At 44.3% G+C, this 20,240-nt stretch overlaps 1 protein-coding gene across 1 annotated transcript in view; it reads left to right on the top strand.

Moving 5' to 3' along the window:
- Nucleotides 1-20,240, top strand: part of Pkd1l1 (polycystin 1 like 1, transient receptor potential channel interacting) — a 154,494-nt gene that overhangs the window by 124,113 nt on the left and 10,141 nt on the right. The window contains 5 exon segments of the mRNA XM_021178465.1: nucleotides 369-509; nucleotides 4,802-4,927; nucleotides 7,527-7,757; nucleotides 9,007-9,165; nucleotides 9,986-10,156. Coding sequence (XP_021034124.1) covers nucleotides 369-509; nucleotides 4,802-4,927; nucleotides 7,527-7,757; nucleotides 9,007-9,165; nucleotides 9,986-10,156 — 828 coding nt within the window.

Raw genomic sequence — 20,240 nt, 5'->3', positions numbered from 1 at the left:
GTGGTGGTGTGTGTGTGTGTGTGTGTGTGTATGTGTGTGTGTGTTCACATGTGTTTTGGTGCATAAATACAAGGAGGCCAGGGGACAACCCTGGGTGTTGTTTCTCAGAGAGTATTTATCGTTTTGTTGTTTAAGACAGCTTCTCTCCCTGGTGTGGAAATCACTGAGTAGAATAGGCTAGCTGACTGGTGAGCCCAGGAAGCGACCTGTTTCAGTCTCCCCCACATGGAGATTACAGGCATGTGATTACCAAATGAGTCATCTCCTCAACCACCAACTTCATGCTTGTCAGTCAACTTGTCACCAGAGTGTCAGGGATGCTGAGTCTTCCCTTGGCCAACTGAGGGACCTTTCTTCTCGTCTTGCAGCTCTCTATGGTTGGAGTAGCACTGGCCTACTATGCAGCCTCTGGTCACCTCACTACTCTTGCTGCGAATATCACCGACCAGTTCCACAAAGGACTTTATCAGAGGCTTGTGGACATCAGCCTGATAGTGTCATGGCATCAGGTACATACAATAGGAGACTCGGGGCTACCCAGAAAGAGGCCACAGCTGTTATTGTTCTATGGCATCTGTCACACAAGGACAAGAGGGATCAGGGTGATGAATGTGTTCTGTGGAATATTGCTGTATGCTCACATACAGTGGCACTGAAAGTAGTGAAATTTGGAGAACATCCCACATGACCACTCGTTGGACCTGCATGCCTGCCATGTGAAGTAGAACTCATGGACTTGCAGCAGCATGAGGAAGCAGGTGTCAGTCAACATCCATTACAATAAGGAGGCTGGCACTAACATGCGTAGACACATCATGTGTCCTCTCTTTCTAGCTGGTGATGGTCTTAGACAGAGATATTTCCAATAAGTGATCACCCTGAGGCTCAGGGAAAGACACAGGGGTCATGAAAGGGAGAAATACCCTCTCTAAGACCCTGTATCTCTACCCCACAGATTCTGTAAGTCTCTTTTCTACATACCTTGAGATCTGTCAGTGCCCCAGAGCCATTCCATACCTAGAGTACCCTTACACCCTGGGCAAGCTGCTCCTGGAACAACCCAAAAAGAAGGGGGACTTGTTCCTCTCTAACTACAGTGTTCCCAGCTCTACCTCCTCTCTTTAACTTCCCTCCGCCTCCTTGTATGAAGCACCCTGGACCCAGCTCTCCTTTCTGTTGTGTGGGGAGCCTTAGAGGGCACAAGGCTGGTGGTCTTCCTCTACCACAGCTCCAGCCTTCCTTTCCTGGATAAGTGGTACCACTGTTGTTCCTGTCTCCTCAGAGGTCATATCAACTCCTACCCATCTTCTCCTCTGCCTTCCCACCCTCTCTAATCTGGGCAAACCTTGGGGCAGAAACACAAGACTGTTCCTGATGTAACCACTGCAGCTGGGGAAACTAAAGGCCCAGAGAGTGGAAGGACCTTTCTGTAGCCAGAGTGGCCAAGCTATGGAGACATCAGAGACTTTTCAGTCTTGGGGGAAGATGTGCTTTGAGTGTTCTAAGCAGATTCTTCCTGAAGGACAAGAATAACTATTATCTTCCCATTGCAGTTGTCACTAGAACTGTGACTTCATGAGTCAGCCCTGCCCCTCCCACCCCAGCCAAGGAACGGAGCACTTGCATAAGGGAAGCCCTGAGGCTATACTTCCTACTCAGGGGTGTTGAGCTCCATAGGCACCCATGAGTGGCAAGGCTAGGCACAAACCAGGTAGACATCTTCACATCATGAGCAGCTGGCACTCCCTTACTGAGCCTGCTCCTTGCCCCCATTGTACTGTGAAACATATTCATTGTGCACATTGTTGATCCATGCACAGAGAGCAGCAAAGGCCATCCTGTGTGGAGCACCAGGAGCAGAAGGATTCCAGACACTTCTACGTCTTAGATTGTAATTTCCACAACTTGTAGGAATCTAGTGTGGCAATCACAAAAATCAAGACACTCATACTTTTTTCCTACAGAAGCAGGAGGCTGGGGCAATGGAAGGCTAGAAGTCATAGTAAGCCCATTTTCCAAGGCTCAGCAAAGCTGCCCCAAAGAACTAGAATTTAGTCTGTGTGGAGAGACATTATTCACAGCTGGGAGAACCTTAAGAGTAGCTTCCTGGGATTCCATAGGATTTGGTGTTTGAAGACTCCCTGTTTTTAGACAGACAGGAACAGAGCTCAGGCTGTTCCAAATGGCTTCTCTTTGTCTTGGGATGTTCTGTTCTCAGCCACCCTAGGGCCCTCTTACAAGGACTTTGCATCTACTGAGATGTGTGTGCTACAATATTACTTGGTTCTCTCCCATACACCAAAAGACCAGAAGCACTAGGAAGGAAATTTACCAGTTTGTTCCCTACTGTTCCCCAGCATCAGCATAGGCCTTACTGTCTCATCACTGGTAGGCGTTCTGGCCTACCTTTCCTGTGTGTCTATAGTCTGCATTTCTTTTCTGCCAGGGAGCTTCAGCTCACTCACTGTCTACTCTGCCCTTCCACCACAGTTATACATTGCCTGGATTCTGATGCCATCAGAGCCTAGAGTTTCCTTGCCTGTGTTGAAAGCCCACTGGACTGGCTTTCCTGAAACACTCTATAGGATGCTCTTCTCACTGAGGTGGGCAGAGCAGCTCTTCTAGGCATGTAGTGAGGAGACATGGGAATCTGTCAGCACACTCTCAGTGAGCATTGGGTCTCTGAAATGGGTTCACCTTTCTTAGCCTTCCTTCTTCGAAGTGTGCTATCTTTCTCATCATGTTTGCTGCTGCCAGAATCTTGCCTGGAATGACTTCCTCTTCCCTAGGGATTCCATTACAGCCAGGTACCAATTTCTGGGCCTTCACTTAGCTCTTGAGTAGAGCTGTCCTGGTAAAGCTTTGTCCTGCCTGACACTCGCATCAGTTCTCTGGTCCTGCATCATTTGTCCTGACCACTAGAAAACCAATTATTCTTTTCACACACAGTGCCTGTGGTAGAGCTCAAACTGGTCAAAGCTGGGTACCTCTAACACTTCATGAGGCTTAGTTTGACAAACTGTAATGGAGTTAATAAGTTTGGTATGCAAATTTCTATTTTCTGCTGAATATATTATTTTACATATATTGGTCTAAATAAAACACAAAGTAAATTTCCCTACTTATTTTTGCCAACTAAATTGCAGCTACCATGAAATTTACAGTTCTGCCCAGAGCTCACATTGTATTTCGCCTCGCCAGTGCTGACTACAGTCTTAATCATCTCTGTTTTTCCCAAACATAGCTTCATCTAGTTGTCTTGAAGGGACCACAGGTATGCCAAGCATATTTCACAGAGACATCTATTCATCAAATAACATACTATCTAGTAAAACAGGTCATGGTGACCCATGTATACCACAAATGACCCCAGGCATGCTCCAAGAGAACGAGCATCACAGTTCACTCAGAAACAGCACTGGTTACAGCCTCTGACCTTGTAGCCAGGTACCTGAGTAGTAAGCTGTGACAGGTGACAGGCCTGTCACTGTCCTAGACCAGATGAGCTTGTAGCTAAAGTCTCAGCTCTTGTTTAACTGTACAAGTGTAACAAGCTTTCTCGAATTTGAAATACATGTTACAAAATTTAAGGTGTTTTCTAGGATGAGAGAGAAGAAGAAGATATATGCATATCCCTCTAGGCACATGATATATATCCTATAAATAAATATGATAATGAAATCAGTTAAGAAGGATTTCTGGTATCCTACCAATCAGATATAGACAAGAAAAGAGTTCCTAGGGAGGTCATAGGTGTGCTTTCCAATGTCATGGTCACTTACCTCCAAAGAGTATAGAGAAAGAAGTATGGTCAGCTCAAATTGAGATGTTCTATAAATATAAAATACTTGTTGAATTTAATAAATTCAATATGCAAACATCTCTACTTGCGCTGAATGCACATATTATTTTATATATGTTGGTCTAAATAAAATGCATAAATCTCCTTGCTTAATTTCAACCTGTTAAGTCACCGCCACCAGAAAATGTAGTTCCACCTAGTCTCACATTGTATCCCCTCTCCAGGACTGGCTATGGTGTCAATCATGCCTGTTGCTGTTGTGTCCTCCCCCCATCCCCAAACTCACCTGTATCTTACTGATTCATAGGGACCACAGGTGTGCCAGCCTCTCACAACTTTCCCCCAGGTCTCAGTTCTTACAGACACACTGAAACCTTGCTCCTTTGCTCTCTTGGTCACTTTCTAGCTTACTCAAGCACTTGACGTTCACTTCTTTCTTTCTGCTGGGGAGAGGAGGTCAGGCCTCCTTAGAGAAAGCATTTCTCCCAGCATTAGGTGCCAACTTCTGAGGGACCCCGGGGGTGTGATTACCTGTGTTGGACCTTGGCTCTGAAGTGTGCCCCTGGGCATTCTGCTATGCATCTTTTGTCCTGCCACTTTATCTGAGCCAGAGACTCCAGAGCTATAATGTGGGAGCCCTTCTAGTTATATCTTCAAGGAAAGCACTGCTAACGTCTGACAGAAAGAGGGAGGTACAACCTGTCACTGCTGCCATGGCCCTGCCCTGACAGCACAATGTGCTGGGCCTCAGAGGGGAAACAGCCAGACCTGTTCCACCTATCTCAACCAACCTGCCCTCCTGAAGACATCTTATGTATTCTGAAACCTGTTTCTGACTTGTTTTTCTCTGCAGACACTGTCACTTGGTGTCCCTGGGATACCTGTGGTCTGAACAATTCCTTAAGCATGTGTTTCAGCATGGCTCACAGGTGTGTGCCCGTGTCTCTGCCTCCTAAGATCATTGGCAGGATTCACTGAACTGCTGTGTTCTTCCCTCAGAGGGCACGATGCCTCCAAGGAATCCTCTTGTTCCTCTGGATGTTGAAATATGTTCATCTTCTCAGCTCTCTAAGCACCATGACACCCTTCTCGGCAGTGACCTGTTTTCCTCTCTTCAGAGTCCTGGTAAGAATCTTCCCCGCTTCTCCAGTGATTTTTTCCTAGTCAACCAATACATTGGCTTACTCTGGTCAGGTAAGGGATGGCAAACTCCAAAGGGTCACCCACCATTGCCAATTCTAGCCACCGAATTCATTACAGTGCGGTTTAGATAAGGGATGTCAATATAAAAAATTACCTCTGTGACAGCAGCAATAGCTATGGTTTACTAAACACTGGCTTTGTGTTTTGCTTTCTCACAGAATATTATAGTTATTTCCTGTGGTCATTACCACCTACAAATCTCTCTGTAAGTGCCAGGGATGGTGTGGAGGGCCTTTTGTATGTGAACATGCTCCATGATCACAACAGGCTGCGGTCAGGAATGGTGGTTTTATCAGAAGATGGAGCAAGGAGCTGTGAGAGGAGATGAGACTTGCCTTGGGACTGTAATTTTTAGGTGCCTTGATAGCCACATGCTGCTTCTACATCCACGTGTCACCCAAGTCCTTCACACAGAGACTTCTCCATTCACGTGCTAGGATACATTTTGTATTATTTACCTCACTTGAAGAAACATACAGCATCCATAGAACACAGAAGTAAATGCCACTCAGGACAAAAGTGGCACCATGGGTATATGGTGCTGCATATATGCATGAGTTCAGGTATGCCTGTTTGTATGCATGCTTGGGAATGCCTGATCTCTGTGCACCACAGGGAAAATCTCCATCCAGAGATAGAGCAAAAGTTTTGACTGGAGAGTGAAGGCCCAAATCAGGCACAGAGTATGGCTTAGGGCTCTGATGAGGTACGTGGCTGCTAGTCCTTCTGAGCATGTCCCAGTTGGAAAGGAGTTGGCTCTAGTCCCATAGACCTAGCACAGCACAGTTCCCACCACCGCAGCAAATGGCACGGGCATCAAATCTGAGAGAATCACTTGGTCAGTTGGCTACTATGAGGAGGCTCATGTTCTCGAGGCCCAGGGCTCACACAGGCCCACAAGGGCTTAAGTACAAGTCTCCTGCTCCACAGAATTTAGACCCCAGACCTTGCTGGGCCTGTACTTAGAGGAGCAGGTCAGCAAATGAAAGCAGAAATAGTAGACCTCAGCATCTAAGCTACATGTCAACCCAGGCGGCTCCTACTCAACTCACAGATGCCACCAGAGGCCAGTTAATACACCTGCCAACAAACTAATGACTTATGTGTGTCTAGGAGGGTGGTTTGCCTTAGAAATTATATAGCTCTATGTAGACTTTATCTAACGATAAACTGGTATTAACACCATTTAGCATTAAATCAAAGTGCCTTTATGTTAAGAAAAGCCCAAGATATAATGAATGATGGCAGATTTACAGTATCCAGAATGTCTGAGTTGTGGGAACCTGGAGGGTCTAGTCAGGTCCCTTGTCTTGATTGGCTGAGACGTGGACTAACAGATTATATTTTGTTGTTTGCATGCCTGCTTTTCTACATTTAAAAAATGCTAACATTTATTTAATTTTATTTATTTATTTATTTATTTATTTATCTATTTTGGGGGGAGGGCATGTGCATAGATGTCAGAGGACACCTTATTCTGCTCTTCCATTGTATGGGTTCTGGGGCTCATAATGAGGTCATCTGGCTTGGCAATGTAAGCAAGGGCACAATGAAACCACTGAGCTAGACCACTATGTGGGAGGGAAGAAGGATTTGTTTGGGAGAACTTCAAACCTGCCAAGGCTATCTCTTGGGGGCTGATAGAAGAGCAAAAGATAGGGAGAGTCTTGAGAGTTTTAAGGGTGATCGGTGGGAGGGGACATGTAAGTTGGAGCACCCCAGAAGTTAGAGTTGAGGGGTGAGGTGTGTGGAGCTAGCATGGGGACTCTGATCTATTACAGATGTGTGTTAATAGAGAATTAGGTGCGCCATCGCCACAGGTAATTGGCTGTAGGAGCTATCTGCCAGCAGTCCTTCTGTTGACCTGGTCAGAGCCCAGACTGTAATTTAGGACATTGTCAGTGTCGTTGCCATTTTAGGGGCAGCAAGTGGCTCTACCCACTGGGCAAAGTTGCCATCCCGTTTTGTTGCCTTTCAACACAAGGTCTTATATAGCCTAGTCTGTTCTTCAACTCACTATATAGTCAAGGGTATCCTTGAATTCCCAATGTTCCTGCTTCCACCTCAGAGTACTGACAGCAGGCATGTTCCACCATGGCCTAGACTGCACTTTCTTCCTCCACAGCCAGCAAGAGACAAGGAATCCTAAATGCAGGGTCATGGAAACAAATAGAGCCCAGTAGTACCTGAGATAGATAGCAAGATGAAGGCGTGCCATTCACCTGAGAATGTGTGTCAGTCCCAGGGCTAGTTTTAGTAGAAAGTGTCAAATAGACTGGGCCACCAACACCACAGCTAAGACCCAAGTCCCTGTCACTAACAAGCAGACCACAAACTTAACCAGAACCAGTTGCCTCTAAGTAGCCCTTCTTGACTCTTAAGTTATTATCATTGCATAGCCCTTACTGAAGACTAGACACATGGACGAGAGAATATCATAGTAGTAGTAGCCCCATACAGGAGAACCCTCTTCCCTAAACAGGGTTGACAGGTCAGTGTCCTGGAGTTTTTTTCCCTGCAGCTGGTGGGGGCCCTATTGCTGGCTGCCCATTACCACTCGCGCTGGTTTCTGCTCTTCACTGGGACACTGTCACGTGGCACCTCGACAGAAGCATTCCCTGGGCTACTGCTTCGATTTCCTGCAAGAAGTAAAAAAGACTCATGGCACAGCTGTTTGAAGTCTGACCACGGAGCTATGCATTGTTACTATGGGACCCTCTTTCTGTTGCTGGCTACTCTGGGTTTCAGAATGGTACGTAGGTGCGTAGATGCATCTTGGATTTTAAAGTCACAGTTTGTAAAGGTTCAATCTGTTATGAGGACAAAATGGTCTCTCTTCAGATAGACAGGACTGGGCTGCCCTGGCCAGATCTCATGGGAACAGAGCCCTTCAGGATCTACCTGATCTGCCCTCAGCAAAGGCTAGGCACAATCTCCCTTCACTGAGAACAGTCCAGCAAGACCACACCTGCTCAGGATACTGCCTTCCCAACCCCCACCTGCTGACCCAAATCTCTTCTAACGTTCCACTGCTGTTGGATCCCTCCCCTGTTTACCTACCCTACTCATTTTTATAAAATGGTGTTCTATGAGGCTCATTCCCAGTAAGCTGGTTCTCCTTTTAAACTCTAAGAAGGTCTCACCGAGTCATGGTCCTAGATAGTCCTTTCTGTCTTTCTTTTAATTCTAGCCATGTTCCAAGTCAGTATACCAAGAACTCGACCTTCCCAGGGTGGTTTCTGGCACATGGAAAAGCTCAATACAAGTTACAGGAATTGGTTCAAACTTTCTAGGTGATGTCAAATTTTTCATTCCTTAAAGTTCTGCCAAAGTTCTCACTAACAGAGGTTAAAATGGAAGTGGCTGCATGTGCTCACACCCTGACACACTCGAGCCAGAGCTCTTAGCCCCTTCCAATGGTCCACATTCCCTGCTCACTACTTTCCCTTTGTCTGTCCATCCTTCACTTCTTCTTCACGACCTACTCTCCAAGCCAACTATGTATCATTATTTAGCTATGCGTCATTTTTCTGTTTACCCATTAATATATTCACTGGACCACTCATTTAACTCTTTCCATCCAACTATTTTTAACACAGGATAAGAGGTACAGATGAGAGAAGAGAGACAGACAGACAGACACACACCAGAGAGAGAGAGAGAGAACACTTGTATGTAAATAAGTGTATAGAACCTTGACCATCATTCCTCAGACACTCTTTTTCAAATGTAAAGCCTCTTATCGGCCTAGAACTCACCAAGTATGATATACTGGCTAGACAATAACGCCTAGAAACTCACTGTCTCTTGCTTCAAAGCACTGGAATTACAACCCTATATCACCACACCCAGTTTGGTTTAGTTTGGTTTGACCAGACAATTTTTGAAAAGTCGATAAGCAGCTGCAGCAGATATAATATCAACTTCATAGTTTATCAAATCAACAAAGTCATGTCATAGCTTGCTAACACAGAATTTGTTTCTTTCTTTCTCTTCTCAAGTTGAGAGCTACCTTCCTGACTGTTTTCCAAAACAGAAAGTCTTCTCACAGAAAATCTCTCGTGACACTTAAAGACATTGCTGTTTACACATGGCATAAAGTCCTCACCCTTCTGGGGCTGGAAACAACTTTGGAAGAGACTGAAGTGGCTACAGACCACGTAAGCTGTGGGACCTTGGAGCAGTGAGCAGTAGCACACTCAGGCTGATGTCTCTAATCATAGAGGCTTGCTTTCTGCTATGGGGATTCCAATTCAACTGTCACTAGAAAGCCAATATTAGTTCTCAACCTTGGTGGGTCTTGCAGAATCTTCCCTTGAAATACTAGAGAACTCACAGGCTTGTCAGGTCCACCCTCTGCTCACCACATCCCTATAATCACCCTTGTAGCATTGAAAAGGTAGAGTCTCTGCCACCCTCCCCCGCCTCCCCCGGGTTAGTCACTTCTTTTGGCACTTGCTATGAGACCCAGATTTTCATCCAAACCATGGAGCCCTCAGTGCTTTGGATTGGGCACTCCAGACACTAATGCAAACAAGTCAAACCTAGGTATTTTTATAGTGAATTCTCAGCTGTCATCCATGACTGATGTTTACATAGCACTCAGTGCAGTCCTGAAGCCTGTCAGAAGCAGTCATGGTGCTGTGTGTTTGGATAGGGCTCACTGCCCATCATAGGCCCATTATTGCCTTTGGATTCATTCAATGGTTCTTTGTCAAAGCATCATTAACTGTAACACTTACGAATAAAGCAGCGCATGCACAACACCAACAAAGGAACCAAGACAGAAACAGGCCCAGCACCCAGGTCTTGTAACTTCTGGGTCCAGGATGCTTTATAACATAGTGAAAACTTTCTAAAGTCAAATCACTAAATGGTTTAGATATTGAGAAGAAGAAAAAAAAAAAAAAACCCGCCACATGCATCCACCACCTTCACCCACCACATTCCAGTTTGCATTTACTAATGTCTTTCCTTCAGATTTATTACCTGGATGAATTTTCAAGTCTCTTGGATGAACTTCTGATGAAGATCGATGGTTTGTCTGACAGCCTAGAATTTTCTATCCTAGAAAACCAATGGAGGAGAGCACTGGAGTCAAGGGCAGGTGACAGTCCTCCAGTTGGCATTTCAGAGTACCAAGCTACTGGGGTAAGATTGTACAAATTATTTTTGTTAATGTTCTACAGCACTATTTTTATATTTTAAAGTTGGTTTGAAATCATGAGGTGGATTTGTATAAAAATCCCTCTAAGAATAATTATTAGTGGAAAGATGTGCTCTGGCCAGAATTGATTAAGTTATTTAAAATGCATGGCAAGACTTGAAGTTTCCAATGAGAGTGCAGATCCGTCCCATCACTTCCATTTATAACTGTAATCAATAAGGAGACTGGGAAATAAAAATGGAAAGTGCATCTTCCCAGAGATGAAGGCCGTCTGTTAACATAGAATGTGACTGATAATGCTAAGAAGCCTTCTGAATATGGTGTGGATTCAATGGAGAGAAAAGGAGTGATTCCATATGCAAGAGCATTCATGGGTCTCCAGATTAGCATATCTGCAGGTGCCAGTCAAAGGAGAGGGCAAAGGGGCAAACCTCTAAAACCAATCACCACAAAAGGGTGACAAATGCAGCAGGGTGTTCACTCATGAAAAATAATTCAGTGAAGAAAATCCTTCTTTGAAAGTAGAATACATAGCTAAGAAAAAAGAGTGCAAAGATGAAATAAATAAGAATAAGTTGATAAAAGTGAGCAATAAGTTACTATATGTCCACAGTTATGGAAAAAATGCATTTCTATATGCAGTGAAGAGATGAAAAAGAATAATAGGTTTGCAAGAAAAGAAACAAATGACTCGGCAAAAGTAACTTAAAAATAGTTAAATCTTATTTTAGAAATCTGAAAAAGACAGATGTATTCAAGTCAGAGAAGGAATAAAGATTTAGATCTATCGGGCAGCAATGGTGCACACCATTAATCCCAGCACTTGGGAGGCAGAGACAGGCGGATTTCTGAGTTCGAGGCCAGCCTGGTCTACAGAGTGAGTTCCAGGACAGCTAAGGCTACAGAAACCCTGTCTGGGGGGGTGGGGGGGGAGGGGGAAGATTTAGATCTATACAGATGTTTCCCAACTGACAATGAGCCATAACCTAACAAGTCCATTATAACTTGAAATACAGTACACAGAGAGGCATTAGGTCCAGCAGGACTACAGAATGGCAGAATTAGCAACATGACAGAGGACCAGGTTCCACTGGGCCTAATCAGGATCTGCAACTCTGAGGATAGCCTCTGAAGAATGTACCGTTTGTTAAAAGATATATCTAATGTCTGTCTATCATCTGTTTATCTACCGATCTATCATCTAGTATGTGTGTGTGTTTTGGGAGGTATATGTGGATGTATGCCTGTATGATGTTATGTGTATGCAGGTACCTTTGGAGGCCAGAAGATAGCACTGACAGTCAGATCCCCTGGAACCTTACTTATAGGCACTTGTGAACAGTCAGATGATGGTGCTGAGAAATGAACCTGAGTCCTGTGCAAGGGTCATACTTCCTCTTCATCTTCAAACTCTGAACCACAGTCTGAACACTGGAAACCTGTAGTTCAAACCGTCATCAGGGACTATCTGTATATATAACCAGGAACTCTGTCCCAGGGTTAAAAAGGATAGATTTAAATCTGTTAAAACTAGGCAAAGCAGAGCAGAGTGGGTTACCAGACTTAAAGTATAAGCATCATTCTGTTGCTGTCTAGATATTGCCACTCACTGCTTCTACAGGATTTAAAACTTAAAATGCTGTTATGTTTTATTACTTATTACTTATAATTATTAAATTGATCTGAATGCTCATATGACAGGAAATACAATGGCCAACCACATAAGAAACTTGAAAAGCAAGAATACACATATGTAAAAAAAAAATAAGTTATCACTTGGCATCCTGTGTAACGTGTTCATAATAGACTTAGAAGAAAGCGAATCATGAGATTTAAGAATGACAGGACTAGCCAATAACCAAGCCCGATATGTACCATTAAATCAGTACTTAGAGGAAACAGAGTCTATACTCAACCCAGCTTACAAGCAGAAGTCACATGCACACAGCAAAGCAGGAGGGTGGGGTTGTAAACATGAAGCACAACTGAGCAAAAGCCACAACCAATATAAAGTGATCCACCAGAGGCAAATGTATAAGCCATCCGCTAGCAACAGCTAAGTATGTGTATACAGACCACTAGGGGGACATCAGATCTCTGTATATATACAAGGGGTACATGAGATGATTTTCATTAAGATTAAGGAAAACCAAAAATTGTTCAATCAAAAATTCCACAAAGACATTTTTAAATGGTTGTGGGCCTCAAACTAGGGACCTCAACTATGTTTTCCTTGCTTTTGTGAACACAGTTAAGGCAAGAACTCTAGCCAGAGCTGGATCTCCAGTTCCCACTGGACCGTTTCTAAGGCATAAGCCTCCTCCCAGGGCCCCCTATAAGCACACTTATGGATGTCTGTGTCATGACTCTTAAGGTCTGAGTAAGTTTCTGTGTGCATAACCTGTGCTCTTGTGAGCCCTTCCATACTCACTACACATCAGAGTCCATGCTGATGTCCCCACACTCCCCAGTGTTCATGCCAGTGACTTCAGAGGAGCATCCTTGTAATGTGTGCCCCAAGGACATCAGTTTTACTTCCCTCCAACTGGGAAATGCAATTGTTTTCTGAACAGTCACTTTATGAGACATCCATTTATCGACAATGTATTACACAAAAAGCCACCCTTAATTGGGTTTGCCAATGCCTGTAACACCAGGTTCCACAGCACAAGTTAGCTGTCCTGCTGGGAAGGAACTGGGTGTCAGCGGTACCTGAATAGGCCAAGCCCAACTGGGTTTTGCAGAACAGACTCCTCTTTGTGTGATGAAAGCCAAGGAAAGGGTCCATTTGATTTTCCTAACTCCAGGGCACTTGTTTTTCATCTTAACCAATAATAATTAAGATTGGTATCTCTAAACTGGCAGGATAGACTGCCTGGAGCTATCACTAACCACCTGCAAATTGCATTGTTCTTTGTGCTTAAGTGACTCATAGCAAGAGAACACTGTGGCTGCCAGGCCCACTGCCTCTTCTCGCCCCTGGCTCGGTTGCTCATTCTGTGATTCTTGGCTCACCCTTGCCCCTCTGCTACCTTTACCTATAGTCAAATAAAAGTCCCTACTGTACTTGTTGTGGCCCAGGCCTCTCACCACTCAACTTGCCTTTTCTCTTTAGAAGCTAGCCAGGCCTGAGGCTGCAGGGTAATTGAAAGATGCTAGGGGGTCTCTGCCGACTAAAATTTCCTCTTGAGTTATCTTTGTGAATACAGTTAAGGCAAGATCAGTCAGCCAGAAAAGGGCAACTTCATCTCAGGGCACAGCTGACCTGTTCAAGCAGGGTGCAGCTCCTCCATAGAACACCTGTAAGACCCTGGCTTTCATCCCTAATAACGGATTTTTTTTAAAGTGTAATTACTTAGTCTACTTCTGCCAGGATGGAAGTACAAAACTTTTTTATAGGTTGAAAATGTGGGTTAACGGTCTGTATCCAGGAGATGAAGCACAGACCACCAGGGTATACAGAGAAGCCTCCAGTGCTGAGACCAGAGCTTCTGATTTCAGGCAGATGGTGCTATGAACTTGAATTCTGAGAGTCACTGTACATTCATTGCCACTGTTTCCCTTAACCCTGCCAGTTTATGAGGTACCCTGGGGATGATTTTGGATTCTTAGCTTTCCACAGGACAGTCAGTGAGCCTCTGCACCGAGACCTTGCAATTATCAATGGCTTCTATAACCTTGCCCTTCCATCAGGCAGTATTTTCTGACTGGTGGATGCAAGATAATTTAACACACTGAGATGGAATCCTGGAGGGGAAGCAGTCTGTGGTTCAAGTAAATCTACCCCAGCCTTCACATGAGGAAAACTGAGGGCCCTGAATGGCCCTGCTCCTTCTGACAAAGGCATAGAAGTCTGAGGGTCCCACTGTTGACCTACTGTTGATGGTGATTCATTACAGACATTGGGTACATGGTGCAGTTTCATGCCATGTGACCTCCCTGGGACACTGAGAGCATTGTATCACTCTCCACAGGACAGCTGAGCACAGAAAATGGGGTTAATATGGACATCTTTTTTTCTATGTATGGGTTTAATTTAGACCACTAAAATTGAGTGTCAAGGTTCATTCCTGTGGCTGCCACCACTCTGGTCAATGGTGAGCAACTCTGAAACCCTGAAAATGAACTGTGTCTACCAGGAAGATGTAATTCCCAATCCCAGAAAATAAGAATCTCGGAAGTATGAGAAAAAATCTGGACACTTCCTGTGTTCATTGAGATCTGGGAGTAATGTGCATTTTCCCACGGGACAGAAAGGGGCCCCTGACAGTGTAGTCAAGGAATGAAACCAAAAGGCCTCTGGGGAGAATACAATCTGCTGTTATCAAGGGGCCACTGCATTCCTGGTCTGAGTAAAAATGATCTTCCCACCTGGATTCCTGTCCTGGCTCTGCCCTGCTGACAGAAGTTACATCACAATCCATGTACGCTCTACTGCTGTGCTTCTGCAGAGCACACGACCAGTAAATACTTAGTTAGGCACAAAGCAATAGTGCCTATGGCCAGAAAGAGCCCAAAACTGAACTAGAAGAGGGAAACAGTTGATGGCCAACTTTGAGAGCAGGATTTGTGAAATTTTTGGAGTTGTTCTTATAGCATTTTTTTGTAAGTTTGAAACTATTTCCCACTGAAAAGCTTTCGAAAGTCTCTTGTGTTGCACAAGCCCAGAAACTGCACAAAGACGGGGTCACCACAGTGGACCATAGCTTTAATAGTTCTAAGAGGGTTTTTTCCCTTAAGTTTCTCCATATTTTAAAGTATATCTTGGTGTTATTTTCTTGGAAGGACATCACAAGAAAAGCTCATTAAACTTAACAGAACTGCTTAGATGTGATTTACAACTATTGGGTTTATCAGGGGTGCCAGAAACGTAACACCCAGCCCTAGATGCCGAGTTGGGGAGCCTTCTGAGATAAGCATTCTCAGCTTCCACACTGTGTCTGCTGAGACAGCTTAAAGGGGAGAAATGTGCTGTGGCTCCTGATTTATCCTCTTCTGGCACACAAGCGCCAAAATGCTGAGATAGTGGTACACATACCCCCTTCCTCTGGATGTGTGCAAGCCTGGCATTCACGACACTGGATATAAACTAGGGCTTCTATGTCACTGAGCATGGGCTTTATTTACAAAAGCCGCGTTCCCTCTAGTGGGGGTCACGAGACTGGAATCCTTGAATTTTCCAGAATTAGAATGTGCTATCAGCCCATTGCTTTTTAAAGTAGTTTTTGTTTCATCGGCTTCAAGCAAGCTTAACAATGATTGCCCTTAAATACAAGATAAAGAGCTGTATTCGTTCAGTGGAGTACAGTAACAAATATCACAATCAGAAATATGATGTCTCACAGTCTGGAGACCTGGGGCCCATGGTCCTGGAGGAAAGAGCTTGCCTGGCCTTCTTCCCAGCTTCTCAGTACTCCTGGGCTTGGGCAGTCTAATGTTAACTGGCATGTTCCCCATCTGTGTTTCTGCCTGGTTTTCTCTTTCTAGAACAACCTGGTTGTGCTGGATTAGAGAGCACCGTGATGACCACGTCTCAGTTCCCACAAAGCCTCAAATCCCAGGCTTTGAAGATTAACACTTCAACATTTTTCCTTTGGGGAAGAAATAACCTATCACAAACATTCGTGCAACTATAGCTCTCTACAGACCAGACTCACACCGTTTCACATTAACTCCAGTGTTCCTAGGAATTGCAACAACTCAACAAAAGGAAAACAAAAAACACTTAACTTGTTTTTCACTTTCTCATTTTCGTCTGTAAACCTTATAAAAGTGATACTTGGTACCAGCAATGTATCTCAGTGGCTAAAGTTTTACCTGCTACCAAGCCAGGCAACCTGAGTTCAACACTCAGCAGCTACAGGTAGAGGGAGAGAAGCAACTTCTACAAGTTGTCCTCTGACCTCCGTATTGGAGGTGGTACATAAGCATGCATGCGCGCGCAGACACACACACACATATACAGTATGGTCTTTACCCTAAGCACTGCATGGTTGCCAGGAGTATTCATAGTGCTTCAAAGGAACACAGGAATGTATGTGGTGGCCTGAGAGGTCAGGATCCTTGTAAATCACATGGGATCCCCAAGACACACCTCAGCCATGTCACCAACACAATACAATTGGGAAAATATTAACTCCATTTCCCTAGCAGTTGGGCAGCCAGTGTCCATAGTGATAAATAGAGCCCCAGGAGTTTCTGCACTGATGTCAACACTAACAGGCATGCCCAAAGTGATTTGCTATCCAGTGGCAAGTTGGTGATTATTTAAATAGGCCCAAAGAAAGGGAAAATCTGAACAGATTCAAAGATTTCCATAGGGCTGTGCACACTCAAACAGCCCTCCACTGGGTTTGTCTTAAGAGAAGACAGGTTACAGGAAGCATTCATAGAGATGCCCCAGCCCAGCCAGCACCAGTCACTGTGCTGCTACAGTCATTATTTTATCTACTTTTCAGAACTTGGGAAAATGTAGAATGAAGTTGTACAAACCTCTATCTGGACTCTAGGAAGGAAGCCTATCCCAGCCCACAATCTCCTTGGCTCCTCTCGTTACTAAAGGTTTTGCTTTTAGTAGAACTAGTTAAGCTTACAAATACACTAGCCCTTGGCCTTGACCTAGCAGTTGTGAGTTGAGGGGATTCCCTATCGTCTCTTCTGCATGCTTGCATAGATTAGTGGATACTTTCCCCATCCTTCTGGTCCTGCTGCCTGACTAGAGTAATGTGTGCTGAACGTTGAAACACATGACAACACCCTTTGCCCTGCAAGGCCCAAATTCTCTTGTTGCAAAACCTCTGGGTGACACAATCCATGACTCTTACAGGTATCTGGTCCCTTAGCTGCTGAGTCAGAATGAAGAGGGAGGAAACCGGATGCCTGGAATAGGAAGGAGCTGGACATCACATCTAACCACAGTAATGAAGACTATGTGACATTGGCAGAGGGAAAGATACAGGTCTCAGGGTATGTGTGTGTGCGTATCACATATGTACAGTTCAGAGGTCAGAAGACAGCATCAGATCCCTTGGAACTGGAGTTACAGACAATTCTGAGCTGCCATATGGGAGTTGAGAAGAACCACCCCAGCCTGGTACCAGCATGTACTAGTAGGGAAGGATTATATTAAATGGGAAATTGGTTTAAAATATTCATGATTTTCTCAGCAGCCAAGACAATGACAGTAAAAACCAGACTGTTGTACCCATCACTCTCCCTCCTCCAGCTCCCAGCCATCCTCTCTGCAGCTGTGTTTGCAAGGTGACCTCTCCACACAGGAAGCCTGTTGAGCCACCGGCCATCCTGAACTGCTCTTGTTTCCACCTCCTGAGATTCCAGCCTTTCTTCCTCGTGGCCCTGAAACATGTGTTTCCACTTTCCATGCTACCAAACTCTCAGGCAGAGGAGGGGAGGAAAGGCTTTGCCTTGTACATCCTATAAGCTGAAGTCATCTTGGAAGCTTCAGAACCCTTGAGTTCTTCGAGATCACAGTAATGTGTCTGTGTCAGTAAGCAGTGTCTCATCACACAGGCAGGATATGTGCTGAGGACAAGCTGGCCCAGGCACAGATACACAAGCTGCTTGAACTAAAAGCCACCTTCAGTGACACTATGATTAAATAATCCAGCAACTTGCTCCCTAAAGCACAATGCATTTCTGCATATTTTTTTTGCCATGAGATACTCTGACATAAGAAACTCAGTCAACCAGTTGCTGCAGAGAATTATATTACTAGCACATACTGCCGTTATGACTTGTCCTGATGGGTGCTCCTGGACAGAATCAGTACCCCAGCTGCCTTGCTACAAAAACATTGGCAAAATGTCTGCTGACAACAAGGTCTAGTTCCCATTCCTTCTGGATGTACATTTGTCAATAAAGCCTGAAAATAAATGGAAACATTTGTGCTGGGCCAAGGCCATGGTCTATTTTGGGTTCTCTTGGGTTCTCCATTGTCCTAGGGCTAGGAAAGAATATGTTTTCAAAGACTTGAGATTCTCTCCACAGGACAAGAAGTCCTGATTTCATCACTTAAGAAGAACTTGTTCATTCAACTTCTTTTGTTGTTGTTGCTGTTGTTGTTAAAATGAGGTCATGACTGTTCTTGGGTAAAATTTTTAAGTCTTCCCTTGCATTCGGAGTTGACCTGCTTCAAGAAGACAATAGTCTTGGCAATCAGGGGAAGGGTCAAATCCTGTGAGATCAGCAGGATCCATGGCCATCTCTTACAACACAGGGGCCAATCCTGAAAGTAAAGATATTAGATCTACAAACCAGCCATGTGGTCACCTGTGTCTGTTGTAAACTGACACACATCAAGCACAGATAAATCTTGAGTAATGACTGCTCAAAGTAGAAAACAAATTACAGAGTTCATCAAGGGCACAAAGTAAGCATTCCACTCCCAGAGGGAGGGATGAGGGCACAACTCAAGACATGGTCAAAGTGAGGGTCTTACAAAACTCAGCAGGACAAACAGGAAACTGTATAGCCTCACACTCTACACCTAATATTCATGATGACAGCATCTGGTCTCCAATGGGCCTACACCTATGTTCCTCTTCCTGCAATACACGTGGGCTCTCTCTTGGGCTGGATTCACATGAATCTTGACAGTGTTCCATGTTTCTGACATCTCCTGTATCCTGAGATACACATTGCAACTTGGGTTTCACCTTTATAGCTTCACGCAGTGACCTCTCCTGACCTCTCTGCAGGGAATATGACCTTGCTATATATCACCTAGCCTTGCCAGCTTTTTCTGAAGCCTCATCACAAGTCTCTGTGACCCTGTAACTCCTACATTCTACACACCTCCAAAGCTAGCATGAGGCAGACAGTAGCAGACAATGCAAGTTGTGCTTCCAGCTTAAGGCATGGCCTGGTCCCTTTGGACGGACCATGGAAGCATATGTTTGGTGAGGGAAAGTACTTCCTCGAGTGGTCGTATTTAAGCTGGTGCTTTGGCGGCTCTATTTTCTCAGGACCTCTCTTTAAATATTTAGTATTAGGTTTCCAGTTTTACACATGAAGTGTCCTTCGGGTGTGAGATCTGACATCAAGGCTCCTTTGTGACTGTCTTGGCGCAAAGTGGATAGTTTCTCTTCTATGGGAATATCCTCTTTAATAATTACAATATCTTTGTCTGCCCTTACCCAATCACCCACCTTAACTATGCTCATCCTTTTTTTTCCCCCCTGGACAAGCTGCACATCTTTCTGCTCTGCTCTTTGCTTTGAATTCTCACTAGAACTCAGATAAAAAACATCGAGCAGTAGCCATTCCGCAGCTCAAACACCATGCTGTTTTGAGTTTCCTCCATCGGGTACTTTTGAAGTCATCTTCAAATGTCAGAACACAAGAAGTAGAGAGCTAGATTCTTTGCAGAATGTCTTGTTACTCTCTGCTTACAGCATCCCACATCTTTCCTAACCTGTAGCTCCAAAGCCTTGCATGTTCCTACCACAAATCAGTTCCTTTTTAACATCTCAAATAAAAAAAAACAGAGACACATTAAATACATTTTTACTATTCCCCACGGTATACAACTTTCTAAATTGGGCATAGTTAAGAGGTAAAATGCAGGGTTTTAGAATGTATATAGATCTACAATTTAAAGGTTTACATTTCTAATTAAATACTGGATATGATTATATATAAATATAATTAGAGAGCGAAGGCCATTTACATTTAGGAATATCATTGAGAAGAGTTCATGAATTCTTGTGTCTTGTTGGTTACTTCTTCATGGTTGGATTTTTTTTTTCTCCCCTGTATCAGACATTGGATGGTTTACTGCTTTGGGTGCAATGGATTCTTTCTTAATTCTCCTGTATTCATCTGTTCCCTTCATGAAGTTATTTCTCTTTTGTGTTATCATGGTGAAACTGTCTTCTTTCCTCCACCTTGTATGCTGTCCACATTGTATACATGCTATATACTGTCTGTGTATGCTGTCTGCTGTGTATGATGTCTACCATTTATGCTGTCTGCCATGCATGTACGTTGTTCACTGTGTGTGATGTCTACCATGTATGCTGTCCACTGTGTGTGATGTCTACCATGTAT

Source organism: Mus caroli, chromosome 11 (genome assembly GCF_900094665.2).
Source record: "Mus caroli chromosome 11, CAROLI_EIJ_v1.1, whole genome shotgun sequence".
NCBI classification, from domain to species: Eukaryota; Metazoa; Chordata; class Mammalia; order Rodentia; family Muridae; genus Mus; species Mus caroli.
Note: the sequence above shows the minus strand (reverse complement) of the source record. Positions and strands in the feature narration are given on the sequence as shown.